General features: G+C 47.1%; 2 protein-coding genes across 13 annotated transcripts in view; one reads left to right on the top strand and one right to left on the bottom strand.

The window, feature by feature from the left end:
* The window catches only part of LOC124206178 (forkhead box protein P1-like), a 51490-nt gene that overhangs the window by 26491 nt on the left and 12217 nt on the right, over positions 1-12782 (top strand). For all 11 annotated transcript variants that reach the window (XM_046603871.1, XM_046603870.1, XM_046603876.1 and 8 more), the window contains exon 2: positions 280-435. In XM_046603871.1, the coding sequence (XP_046459827.1) occupies positions 295-435 (141 nt within the window). In that variant the 5' untranslated portion in view covers positions 280-294. The remainder of the gene's footprint in view (positions 1-279; positions 436-12782) is intronic.
* LOC124206177 lies at positions 4863-11787 on the bottom strand. 2 transcript variants are annotated; one of them, XR_006879603.1, is made up of 7 exons: positions 11552-11787; positions 11416-11491; positions 11260-11341; positions 5318-11196; positions 5182-5257; positions 5026-5107; positions 4863-4962 (listed from the first exon to the last, which is right to left on the bottom strand). XR_006879603.1 is itself a non-coding variant. In XM_046603867.1 (4 exons), the coding sequence occupies exon 4, from the start codon at positions 11009-11011 to the stop codon at positions 5546-5548; it is 5466 nt and encodes a 1821-aa protein (XP_046459823.1). In that variant the 5' UTR covers positions 11012-11196; positions 11260-11341; positions 11416-11491; positions 11552-11787; the 3' UTR covers positions 4863-5545. The 2 variants fall into 2 exon arrangements, 1 of the variants encoding a protein (XP_046459823.1); XM_046603867.1 differs by having other exon boundaries at positions 4863-11196.

The raw sequence follows: 12782 nt of genomic DNA, 5'->3' as shown, positions 1-12782 counted from the left end.
TGAATCGACCGATTGTTGAACTCGTCTCTCCTCCCGTAATTGGATCGGCGCACTATACACACACTCACATACGCACAGACAGTGTATAGACGTATTCATAATTTCCTGCGAACAAAAGAGATGCTTGTCTCTCTGCGACTCATCCAAAAACCCAAAATCAAACAGCTAGAGAGTACAGTGCGGAATTGCAATTCTAGGCCTAATAGACGTTGGATATTTGATGATAAAATTGCAGATAATAATGGGCGCTTTGTTTTCTTGATTGTTGACTCCAAATAGGTTGGGGAGCGCGTGATGGATCCAGAGACGGACGTAGACGGTGCCATCAACCTGAGCACTCATCAGCAGCAGCAGCAGCAGCAGACGGACAACCGCCCCGCAATTCTGGTTGTTGACCAACAAACGACGACGACGTCCAGCATCCATCGCCAAGACGTGAGTGCCAACCTTAACATAATAATATTTCCGTTGCGAGTTGCTTCGGCTTGGATGAGCCGATGTAAATATCTACACACCGCGTAGTTTGAAATCGCGATGCAGAAGTTATTTATTCCTTGTATTATTTGTGTGTCTGTGTATCGCCGTAATGACGTCATAAATGCCCGCCAGTTCAGGCCTATACATATAGGAGAGGTCTAACTGTGCCTCCGTGTCGAGCGGCAACCTGTCAAGGATCTTATTAGATTGCGAGTGTGGCACTCACTCGCATCACAAGATGCTGCTGCCGGGCGAACAATCGCTTAGACCATTTTGTGTATTGTGGTGGGTCTCGGGCGGCAGCGACGACCAAAAAAAGAAGAAAAAAAAAAAGAGTCCGGTCGCCCCAGCTCACGCACGTCTCCATTGAATGGTCCCGCTGGGAGATGATGGCGGCGGACCCACGTCCAGCAGGACTCGAGAGGGTCCCGCCATCGGTTGAGTTAGTCAGCGGTCAAGCTGGGCCATATATAGCAGGCCGACTAGTAGGTGATGCTGGCCGGTTTGTATTTGTGTCCTCCTGACTTGATGCCCGGGCAAGTTCATCGCACACCAAATAAACGACCAATCCATCGCCTTTTGAGATGGGCCTTTCCGTCTTGCTGATAGCCGTACCCAATCATCTTTAGATATATTGACTGCGACCCATCTCTCTCTCTTCCATTATTTTCCTTTTGACTCTCGCCAAACGCCAAAGAAGAATCCCAACAGAATTGCGGCCCATAAGACAAACACGGTATATAGAGCTGATGCTCGTCATATTCGACTGAATCCACCGAAAAAGGATATAGGCCTTTATATGATTATATTAGACGCGTGATGCCAATCATCGCCGACGCAATCGGGGACGGCCCAATTGCGCGCTGTTGTTACATACACCCCCCTTCAGATATATATACACATGTGTCTAATGTGCAAAGATGTATTGAAACAACTGGTTGGGTTTTCTTCTATATCTTGGGCGACGCTGCCGTGAAGGTGGGTGGGACGAGAGAACACGGGCGCAGGGGGCAAACTAATTAACTGACTCGTTGGTGATATGCTGATGGGACGGGCTCGTTAGCCGCTTGTTTATTCGGAGACGCAAGCGAGTTGGGTACACGGCAAAGGGCGGTGACTTTTCTCACAACACAATCATTTCAACTCGTGTGTCAGGCTTATTATGAATTTTCCTTCCGAGTCGAGAGAGAGAGAGAGAGAGAGAGAGAGAAACTGGAGGCTGCAGGACGACGACAAAAAGAAAAGCACCAACTTAAAACTTAACTACACAGCAGCTAGCAGCAGCTTTCCCCCCTGCTGATGCTGACTCATTAGTAAAAACGTCTATAGAGAGAGAGAGAGAGACAGCTAGGGGACATGCTAATCATATCTATCGCATTATTTCTCGGCAAACTTTATTGCCGACTGATACTCGGTAGTCATATGCAGCCGTTTTGTGTAGACATTACAGGCCTATTCCTTTTTTTTTCTTTTTTTTAACCCCGTTAATTCGTTCAATTTGAATTGACAATTGGGTATTACTGTAATGATTAGACTATATTTATGTCATTATTATACAGGATGATTCGGAATCGACTGGCCAGTATTTCAATGTGTTTTGGCCTACACTAAATTGTCTAGCGTGATGTTATTCAACGCCGCGGTATAGCCGATGAAATATTGGACATTTGGCTGGCTATATTAGCCCTGTTGTTCTGGTCAGCGTGTGTTCTCCATCACCGTCTTTCAGTTTCGGGTCAGCAGCTCAGCACACAGCACGCGCCTTGTTTTCTGATGGTGATAAAAGAGGCGCATCTATATACGAACGCACCGGCGACGAGTCCCTCCTGATGTGCTCGCGAGTCACGTGTGTTGTAATGGATTGTCCGCTTATATACCCACTAAGGGGCCGGCTATATATGTGTGTGTACATACGTATAGCAGCTAAACGTAGAATTGGGTTCGATATATACAGCTCTCTTCATTTAGTCATTTAACAAACGAGTTACAAAACGTTTTTTTCCCCTTTCAAGTAGACGCATTGAAGAGTAGTTTGTGAACAGCCACTAGTTTTCTTTTTCCACGAACCGGACCCGTTTGATTCTTTCCGGGATATCAAAGATTTGTGTGTGCGGATGGGTATAATACTATGGATATTATTATTATTATTATTATTTTTTGTCATTGGGGGGAGGAAGTAGGAAGATTAGTCTGTCTGGCTGTTTCATTTTAGTTTATTTTTATTTTTTTATTTTTTGGGGAGATTATGAGTTTACATGTTAAAATAACTCTATTCGTAAAGTAAGAGCTAAAAAATAAAAATGTAATGTACGCGCCAGTCATTTTTATCGAAATAACGCCATATTTTGGCCTTATTTCGTCAACAACTTTTTTCCCTTTTCTGATTTTTTTACCGACGCTTTCAAACATCTACCTAAGAATGTTATAAACATGCATGCATATTTGAATAAGGATCTGTCAAAATTAAAGCGCTTAGCGCCTAAACGGATTTAGAGGTGTATGTGGCATAGTATAGACTAAATTATTTTCAAATGTTAGGGTCTCGTCCTGTTTGATCCTGACGGTAATGACTTTTTACAAAGTCTTGCAGATGAAGTCATCGAGTGGAGCTTACAGTTGCTTGAAAATGAAACTGTTTCTAGATCTGACTATCGAGAATTGTTGTTGTTAACCGCTTTTATTTGGGTGGGTGCGTGTATCCCTTCGTTCTTTTAGCCAGACTTTCATTTAGTCTATTCTATATGTCATACACACAGCTAAATCCGTTTAGGCGCTAAGCGCACATATTAAATTTTGACAGATCCTTATTCAAATATGCATGTTTGTTGTTTATAACATGCTTAGGTAGATGTTTATAAGCGTCGGTAAAAAAATCAGAAGAGGAAAAGAGTTGTTGACGAAATAAGGCCAAAATATGGCGTTATTTCGATAAAAATTACTGGCGCGTATATTAAATTTTTAATTTTTTAGCTCTTACTTTATGAATAGAGTTATTTTAACATGTAAACTCATAATCAGAGCGTCCCCCCAAAAATAAAAGATAAAATCCTCTAAAATGAAATAGCCTAAGAAAGATGGAGTAACCGGATATGTAGATTGCACCATTGGAAAAGAGACGAATAAATAAAAATAAAAAATGGAATTCAATGATGTAAAAAGCCTTGCGATTAGCCAGTCACAACTCACACAAAGACGGCCATTTCGTGCTGAGTATACTATAGCTACACACAGCATTTCCATTTTGTGTGTATACCGCGCGTATAGCCTATACGTAACATATAATAATAATGCGCTGCTATATACATAGCTGCTGGCTGGCCAGAACACTGTTCCGATTCGAAATCCTTGTCCACGGCCGGCATCTCGAAACGCGGAGAGAGACAGAGCAGCGAATACATTAGAAAACGGTCGTCGATGCATCGGAGCGAATGCTCTCCTGTATCTCCATCTCTCTCTGGCTCTCTTTATTCAACATAAATATCGGAGAATCGGAGTAATGTCTCCCCCCTTTGACAACGATCATGCCGCATATAATAAAAGCTATAGGCATGGGGTGGCGTGGTGGGTGGGAGGGGGGACACGCTCATATATAATAGTGTCCTATAATGTTTGTTCTCTTTCCGATGCAACCGATGCTCATAGTAGCGAGATATATAACGCCGCGGTCGGTGATGATTCTCCCAGCGACCGACGACGAATGGCTTGCGGGTTGTGTTCACTATTTTCTTTTCTTTTATTATTTTTGTTGTTTTTTCTTCTACTACTCGACCATGTTTTTCATCGCTTTCGCTCTTCCAGACGAACGGCCACCTCCTTCTTCTTTTCCGCCGGTCAGTTCCGTATTATAGGAACGGCGTCCAGTTTTCAATATATTCCAAAACTTCTTTTCTTACTTTTTTTTTATATGCCTGTTCGACCGGTATTTATTCACCCAAATGAACAACGATTTCTCCTCTATGGATATACGCTTCCCCTCCCCCTCTTTTATGGATATCATGACACGCAAATGGCCTCTAGCGAAAGCTGTATATATTGAGCATCAAGTCTTGTATAACTCCTCGACTATAATATACATCCTCCCGCGTCTATCATCATCGGCCTCCTCTCTCTCTGCACTGTTTACACACATCCGTCTTATTCTCTACGTTTTCGACTTTGCAACGCCGACCATCAAAACGTCGTCCAAACTTTTGTGCATTTTTATTTGGATGGCAAATGGCTGGGAGGATGTTGTCGGAAATCTCTTGGCGTTTATAGTAGTTTCCATCTCTTCTTCCTCCCCTTTCTTGCTGTTTATTATTGACTCTTCGTTTCCTTTTGCATAATGAACAATGCTGCTGCCCAGTCATTCATTCCGGTTCCAATAAGGATCTAGGCCTGGTAGCTCGGTGGTAGGAAGTGGACTGTATTTCACTTCAAAACACGTCAAAGTGTGGGTGTAAGGCACACTGTGTCAAAACAACAATTCAAAAGCTATCACCAATCCTATACGATACAAATACAATTAAGATAATGACACAAATCACATGAACAACACTTTACGAATACCTGGAAGTGACCAGGCTTGGGTGAGTCAATACTCAATCCTGCAACGCAGGCCTTTTCAACTCAATGGGAAGACAAATAGTGTCTAAACATGCAAATTCAATTAGGTCAAGTCAGGGATAAAACATAATGTAACCAACAATCTAAAACGTGTCTCACCAATTCCACATGTGCTTCTCATGCACCTCAATTCAAGTCTACAGACAGGCAACATGAAATTCCGGGCAATCCTTATCTTTAAAATTAACAAATATATAAAAGGGGAATTCAACAAACAATTAAAACATTAAGTTACCCTTTAAAAGCCACGGAAAAGCACAAAGATTCACATCAAAGAAGAGTAAAAGTCAAGACGCAATATGTCAACTGACAGCTACAGACGATTACTAAACGGCCGTAATTTCAGGCCTAAAACTCAATGACTACAGGCCTGCCCTCTATGCAACAATTAGAGGGCCAACGGCCTAAAACAATAAAAAAGCGGTCTGTAACGCCATCTGGACCTGCAATAAAATTAATACAATCAAATCGCGGCTCCATTCTCCCCCGAGCCGGATTCTGTCGCCTCCGTCGCTGGATCCGGCGAGTAAGCTTCTAGCAGAGCCAGCTGATTTGTCCCACGTCGCAGGATTCCGGTAGAGAATTCCACATCTGCTGCTCGGACTAATCCGTCGGCACCGGGGTAGACCTTGACGATTTTGCCGGTTCTCCAACGCCCGCGCGGAGCATTCTTCCAATCATCCAAAATGAAATCACCGACGGCAAAGTTCCGCGCGGGTGTTCTCCATTTCTTCCGGCTGGTCATCGACTGCAGGAAAGATCCGCGCCACACGTCCCAGAAGAAATTAGTTATTCTCTGGACGTATCCATAATGATCACGCGGAAGGGCCTTGTTAAAATCTCCGGCCGGCAAATCAGCTACAGGAGCTCGATTAAGAAAATCGTTTGGGGTTAACGCACGAAAGTCGTCCGGGTCGGAGCTGCAATAAGTCAAAGGCCGAGAGTTTAACAATCCGGAAACTTCAAAAAGAAGAGTGCGCAGAACTTCGTCACTGGGTGTACGCAATACACTCTTCTCTTGATCCAACGCGGCATAGAAAGCGTTTTTCACTGATCGCACCAATGACTCATGTGAGCCTCCAAAATGTGGCGTTTGCGCTGGTTGGAAAAACCATTCGATCCGGAGCGCTTTCAACTCCGTGGTCAGCACACTGTCATCTTTCAGCCGATCCAACTCCACACGTAATAAACGTTCAGCGCCAGTCAAGTTCGTGCCATTGTCCGAGAACATATGCGCCGGCTTTCTATACACTGATATAAAACGTCGGAGCACCATTAAAAAATCACTGGCGGAGAGGGAAATTGCAATGTCTACATAAACTGCTCTGGTCACCATGCACGTGAAAAGTACGCCCCATCTCTTTGCTGTTCCACGACCGTGTGTCACGTCTATTGGTCCGAAATAGTCCACCGACGTGTAGGTGAAAAGAGGATGACCGGCGCCCAAGCGAGCTCGATGGACGTCGGCCATCATTTGCAGAGCTGCTTTCGGACGAAATCGACGGCACGGCACACATTCATTGCGGACACGTTTAACCAATTCTCGTCCGCCCGTCACCCAAAAATGTTGTCGAACGTGAGATAATACAAAATCCGTGCCAAGGTGATGCATGCTGTCGTGAAACGCTCGGATGATCATCCGAGAAAGCGGATGTTTTCCGGACAGTAATGGAGGGTGCATGACATCGTAGGGCAACTTGGCCCGGCTTAACCGACCTCCAAGTCGCAATACTCCAGATTCGTCCAGAAAAGGTGTAAGCGGCAGCAACGGCGAGGTCGAGCGGAGCGGCTTCGTCTGCTGCAATCTTTTCAGCTCTTCAGAATACACTTCTCGTTGACTCTGTTTCACGAGATTCAGGAATTCTCCTTCCAACCGGATTAGGGCCGGAATATCTTGGGCTGAGATCTTGACGTCTTTCCAATTGAACACGGTCGGCGGCTCCACGGCTGTGGAATTCAGATGGACGTGGACAGACCGGAGTTCTTCCTTTGCGGCCATCCATGGCAAGTCCTTTGGCCAGGCCGGCTCCTCTTCATAAAGGAAAGGCGGACCATCTAACCACCAACTTGGGATTTCTTCTTCTTCCATCTGCGATCGGGTAGCAGCGTCGGCCGGATTTAAACGTCCAGGAACGAAACGCCATTCGTGAGGCTCAGTGAGGGTTTGAATTTCACCGATCCGGTGGCTGACATAAACTTGGTAGTGGGAGGACACGGCCCGGACCCAATTCCGGACCGTGCTGCTGTCGGTCCAGAAGTATCGGCAATCCATTTTTCTTTTCAGGGCCGTTTGGACAAACTTAGCCAGACGGGCGCCCATGAGCCCAGCGTTGAGCTCTAGTTTACAAACGGAAACTGTTTTCAAAGGAGCAAGCTTCGTCGCTGTCTTGATGTGCCGGACCAGCACTCGGCCATCCTGATAAACCACACGGGTGTAGCAGGACGCGGCACACGCCTCTTCCGACGCGTCCGCGAAAGTGTGCAATTCGGTCCGGACTATTTCTTCCGCCTTTGGGAAGAGACAGCGGGGCAGCTCGATCTCCTTCAAACGTCCGATCTTCTGGAAATACTCTTCCCACCACTCCTTTTCGTCACCAACCACTGGATCTTCCCACTGAAGTCCTTTCACGCCCAATTCCCGCAATTTAATCTTGGCTTTAACAGTCATCGGGGCGGCCGTGCCCAAGGGATCGAACAAACCAGCCACTTGGGCAAGTAACCCCACTCTGGTGTAATTCACACGGGACACTTTCACTCGGAATCCCAGATGATCAGTCGAAGGATTCCACACAATTCCAAGGATCAACTCTGGGTCATCACTAATGCTGCGCACTTGGGTCTTGACAGTGGTCCCATTGTCCGAATCCGGCTGGACTGCTGATAAAAGCTGGCTGCTATTGGACACCCAGTGCCCCAGGTGGAAATCGCCGTCTGCTAGGACCTTATTTACACCGGTGGCTCTCCTTACGGCATCCTCAAGTCTGCTAGTCGAGGCCAGGTAATCGTCGACGTAGATGTCTTCTCGCACGTCATCGGCCGCCTCCTTCATTTCCGGTCCAGCATCGTCTGCTGCGCGCCAAGTGGTTCGTATGGCGACGTAGGGCGAGCACGTTACACCGAAAGTCAATCTGGTCATCTCACATGTCGATATGGTTCCATCCACTTCGGGCCATAGGAATCGGTGGTACGGACGGTCAGCATCCTTCAAACGAATCCGGCTAAACATTGCACCAATATCGGCTGACCAGCCAATCTCTCCTTCCCGGAAACGGATCAACACGGCCGGTAAGGGGTTCTGCAGCGCCGGACCACTGGTGACAAAGTCATTTAAACATTTGCCGTTCGACTTTGCAGCAGCATCGAATACGAGACGTAACTCAGGCCGCCCAGCCTTCTTTGGCACTCCAAAGTGCGGGAGAAAATACTTCGTCGGGCGCTGCTGGATTTCTTCCGGCGTGAGCCGTCTGGCGTAGCCTTCGCTAAAGTTTTTCTCCATGGCTGCACGGTAGTAGGTCTCGTAGTCTCCTGATTCGCGGGCAAATTTATTCCGTATACTCTTCATTCTTGATTCCGCCGTGCGGCGGCTATCGGGAATCTCAGGAGGAATGTCGTCAATCCAAAGCACCGGGGCTGCATATCCTACGTCCAGCTTTTCAGTCTCCGCTTCCAATTTGGTCACCGCCCTCCGATGTTCAGCCGTCATGCATTCCGATTGGAATTCGGTGCCAAATGACTCCGTATCACAAAACCGTTTGACTTGTTCGGCGAGTTGAAGAGTGGAATCAGCTGAGGTCTGTACATGATGAATCCGGACGATATCGGGTCCACCACTGGTCGCTACCGCTCCTTGCAGTGTCCATCCCAGTCTAGTCTTGGAAGCGGTCGGCTCGTCATCTTTTCCGAATCGAGATTCACTCGCTGTGATGAGTGCGGCATGGTCTAATCCAATCAATATGTCGACACGTCCACCACAGTCTCGAAGCGGCGGCAAGTCTTCCATGTGGCTCCATCGTCCGCGTAGTTTCTCCCACTCCATGACCGGTACTGGTTTGGTGATGGAGGGGATAGTAGATCCCTGGATCGACACTGTCTCTCCCGCCGACGTCTTCAACTGCAACTCCAGGTACTCTGAATTTACATGGACGGAAGATTCTTCACCGACGCCACCTACAAATAAGGTCTGCCGCTGGCCAGTAAGCCGGAGTCGACGCGTCAGCCCCTCGCGAATGAGAGTTGAATCGCTTCCATCATCCATCAAAATGTTCACAGGCACCATCTCCCCGTCGGCGTCGAGCGCGTCCAGGCGGAGCATCTTGAATGCTATTTGTCGTCGGTCGGAACGTAGAGTGTGAGGCCGGGCATTTCTTTCTACCGGACCATTCTCCTTGTGGAGAAGTTTATGATGGGACAGCTTACATCCGTCGATGCCACACTCCTTCTTGAGTGTGCAATTCATGAAGCCATGCCGGACGCCGAAGCAGCCATAACACAATCCTCGACGTTGTGTAAAGGTCAGTCTATCACTGATGGGAAGGTCCTTGAAAAAGGTACAGTCTTCAAGGTGGTGCGATCCTTCACATTTAAAGCAGTGTGGTTCAGTCGGTTTCTTCTCTTTCTGCTCAGTCGAGCCATAATTCTTCTGGGAGCTTGATGCTCCATGATAAGTGCGTGCACTTCTTCTCTGCTGCTGTGGTTGCTGGAATCTATTTGGCACCTGGGATGGTTGTTGGCGATCGTTCCTACTTCCTCCGTTCGCCGACCGTTGCTGGTCATCCGCAATTGCATAAGCATTCTGATAGTCCGTTGCTCTAGCCGTCAACCAGCGGCCAAAATCGTTGATGTTCCGATTATCGATTTCGCCTCCCCGTCCATTGTTCCAGGCCAAACGATCGGTAAGCTGCAGCTTGAGGGACAGTCTCTCGATGATGTCAACGTGGCCCGTCTCACCAATCACCGACAGGTTGAAGAGATGAGTTCGCACACGTTCAGAAAAGCGTTTGAAAGACTGCGGGTCATTACGCGGCGCCTCCATCCGATCCAATTCCCGCAGATGGGCCGCTCGAATCACCTTCCGACTCCCGCACGTGCTCTTCAATCGCTGTAGAACCTCCTTGTATCCAGCTTCCCCTCCTCCATGGCCATGTACGATGTCAGCTAGGTCGCCCTTCAAATAATTTTTCAATATGGCCAGCTTCTCGCTCGGAGTCTTGCTCGTAATGTGGACCAGCGCGAACCACATACTTATCCAAGAGAACCAATCAAGTGCGCGGCCCGTATAAGCTTCCAGCTGAACGTTGACCGAAGATTTGGCTCCCTTCTCACGAACAATCGGTCTCTCCTTTCCGGCTAGATACGTATCAATCCAAGCATCAGGGGCTTCCGCTGGATAACATTCAATCTTCTTGGTCGGCTTGGCTCCGACTTGCGACGCGGAGTCGGATGGGTTCAACTCCGATCCGTCTGTAGGCAAAACATCTCCTCCTAGATAAATGATGGCCTGTTCAGCAGCTGCGACTTCTGCTCGGGCATCTCGTAGACGCTGATATGCGGTCTCTAATTCCTGTCGACGTGCAATCTGGTCTGGGGTCTCGACAGCAACTGATGAAGCATCGTCTCGGCGTAGGAGCAGATAATCTTCCACTAAAGCTGAGCAGTTGTCGATGGTTTGGGCATACAGCTGATGTTGATTATTTTGTTGGGTCAAGACGTCGTTGTCGTCTACCAACTCGATAACGCGATCGTGAATCGTTTCCAATTCGCCCAAAAGGACTCTTGCGTCAGCTAGAAGCTTCTCAGCATCACGACGAGATAATCCAGCTGTCACGATGTGGTTGATGCGAGTGTGACAGCCAGTGATGCGGGAACGGACAACCTTTTGTCGTCCTTTGCAGACATCCAATGTCCATGTTGATACTGGAGGGTTGGCCATTTTCAATCAAGGCTTCGAATCAAGGTCAGTCCAAGGTCAATTCAATTTTGATTCAAAGCTCCGGCTCGAAGGACCAGATGGTAGCTCGGTGGTAGGAAGTGGACTGTATTTCACTTCAAAACACGTCAAAGTGTGGGTGTAAGGCACACTGTGTCAAAACAACAATTCAAAAGCTATCACCAATCCTATACGATACAAATACAATTAAGATAATGACACAAATCACATGAACAACACTTTACGAATACCTGGAAGTGACCAGGCTTGGGTGAGTCAATACTCAATCCTGCAACGCAGGCCTTTTCAACTCAATGGGAAGACAAATAGTGTCTAAACATGCAAATTCAATTAGGTCAAGTCAGGGATAAAACATAATGTAACCAACAATCTAAAACGTGTCTCACCAATTCCACATGTGCTTCTCATGCACCTCAATTCAAGTCTACAGACAGGCAACATGAAATTCCGGGCAATCCTTATCTTTAAAATTAACAAATATATAAAAGGGGAATTCAACAAACAATTAAAACATTAAGTTACCCTTTAAAAGCCACGGAAAAGCACAAAGATTCACATCAAAGAAGAGTAAAAGTCAAGACGCAATATGTCAACTGACAGCTACAGACGATTACTAAACGGCCGTAATTTCAGGCCTAAAACTCAATGACTACAGGCCTGCCCTCTATGCAACAATTAGAGGGCCAACGGCCTAAAACAATAAAAAAGCGGTCTGTAACGCCATCTGGACCTGCAATAAAATTAATACAATCAAATCGCGGCTCCAAGGCCTATATCTACTTGTTTATCGACCACTGTACCGGTTTCATTTGGCCAATGCGGGTGTGACTTACACCGTACATACTATAGTCGTTGATTGACAGGGGCGGCTAACTTTGATTGGCGACATTTAACTGCCCAACAATCGTTGCCGGGCCAATCTAGTCGTACACATATAAAATTCTGGTAGGCACCTGTGCGTGCAATGTTCTCTCCCCCCTCCCTTCTGCGGTTGAATATTGCGCAAGGAGAGACACAGCGTTATTCGTAAATAGCAGATGAGATGAAGGAAGAAAAAAAGAGCAACTGAATCCTTATAGGGGATGGCTCGACGCCATATTATAGTCACCACCACCCTGCTGGACGACCTCCCCAATTTGTTGCTCGGTGGAATCGGATGAGCTGCAACTGGCCGTGCGGAGACGTGGCCGGAGGAGGTAAAAAGACATTGAAGAGGGGGGGATTTTGGTGCGGGCTATATACTGCTGACATTAGCATTTGGCAAGGTTCTCTATGGCTTTTATGTAAGCCCCTCACCCAACCGAGAAAAAGCACACGGCGGCGGAGGACATCCATACCTTTTCCTACTCCTCCCACTCCGTCGATCGCCCCTCTCTCTCGCTCCCTCCTGTTTCTATTGCAAACTTCCTTCCGACTATCTTTCTGTCCAGCGTGACCGCCCGTCAACCTCCTCTCTCTCTCTCTCCCCTATAGATGTGTGTGCAAGCTGCCCGTCTCTTATTTTTTTTCTTCTTTCCCTTTTCTAGTATCTTGATGCCAGTCATAAAAAATAGCGGCCGATTGTCGTTTGTGTGCTTTTCTTTCTCTCTCCAAATTCCAAACCAGTTCTTCTCTTCTTCCCTCTCCTCCACCTCTTCTTATTGTCGATTGTTCCGTTTGCTGCTGCTGCTGCTGCCCATCGTCGTCGGCGATGTGAAATGTTATTTTCTCCGGTTCTCTTCAGAAGACCGCGATATCCTTGACTACAACAGTT

Source organism: Daphnia pulex, chromosome 10, assembly GCF_021134715.1.
Source record: "Daphnia pulex isolate KAP4 chromosome 10, ASM2113471v1".
Taxonomy (NCBI): Eukaryota; Metazoa; Arthropoda; class Branchiopoda; order Diplostraca; family Daphniidae; genus Daphnia; species Daphnia pulex.
The sequence above is the reverse complement of the archived record's forward strand: the minus strand, read 5'-3'. Positions and strand labels throughout refer to the sequence as shown.

What these genes read in the sequence shown, in the direction of transcription:
- LOC124206177 (XM_046603867.1), bottom strand. Translation starts at nt 11,011, where the DNA reads ATGGCCAACCCTCCAGTATCAACATGGACATTGGATGTCTGCAAAGGA.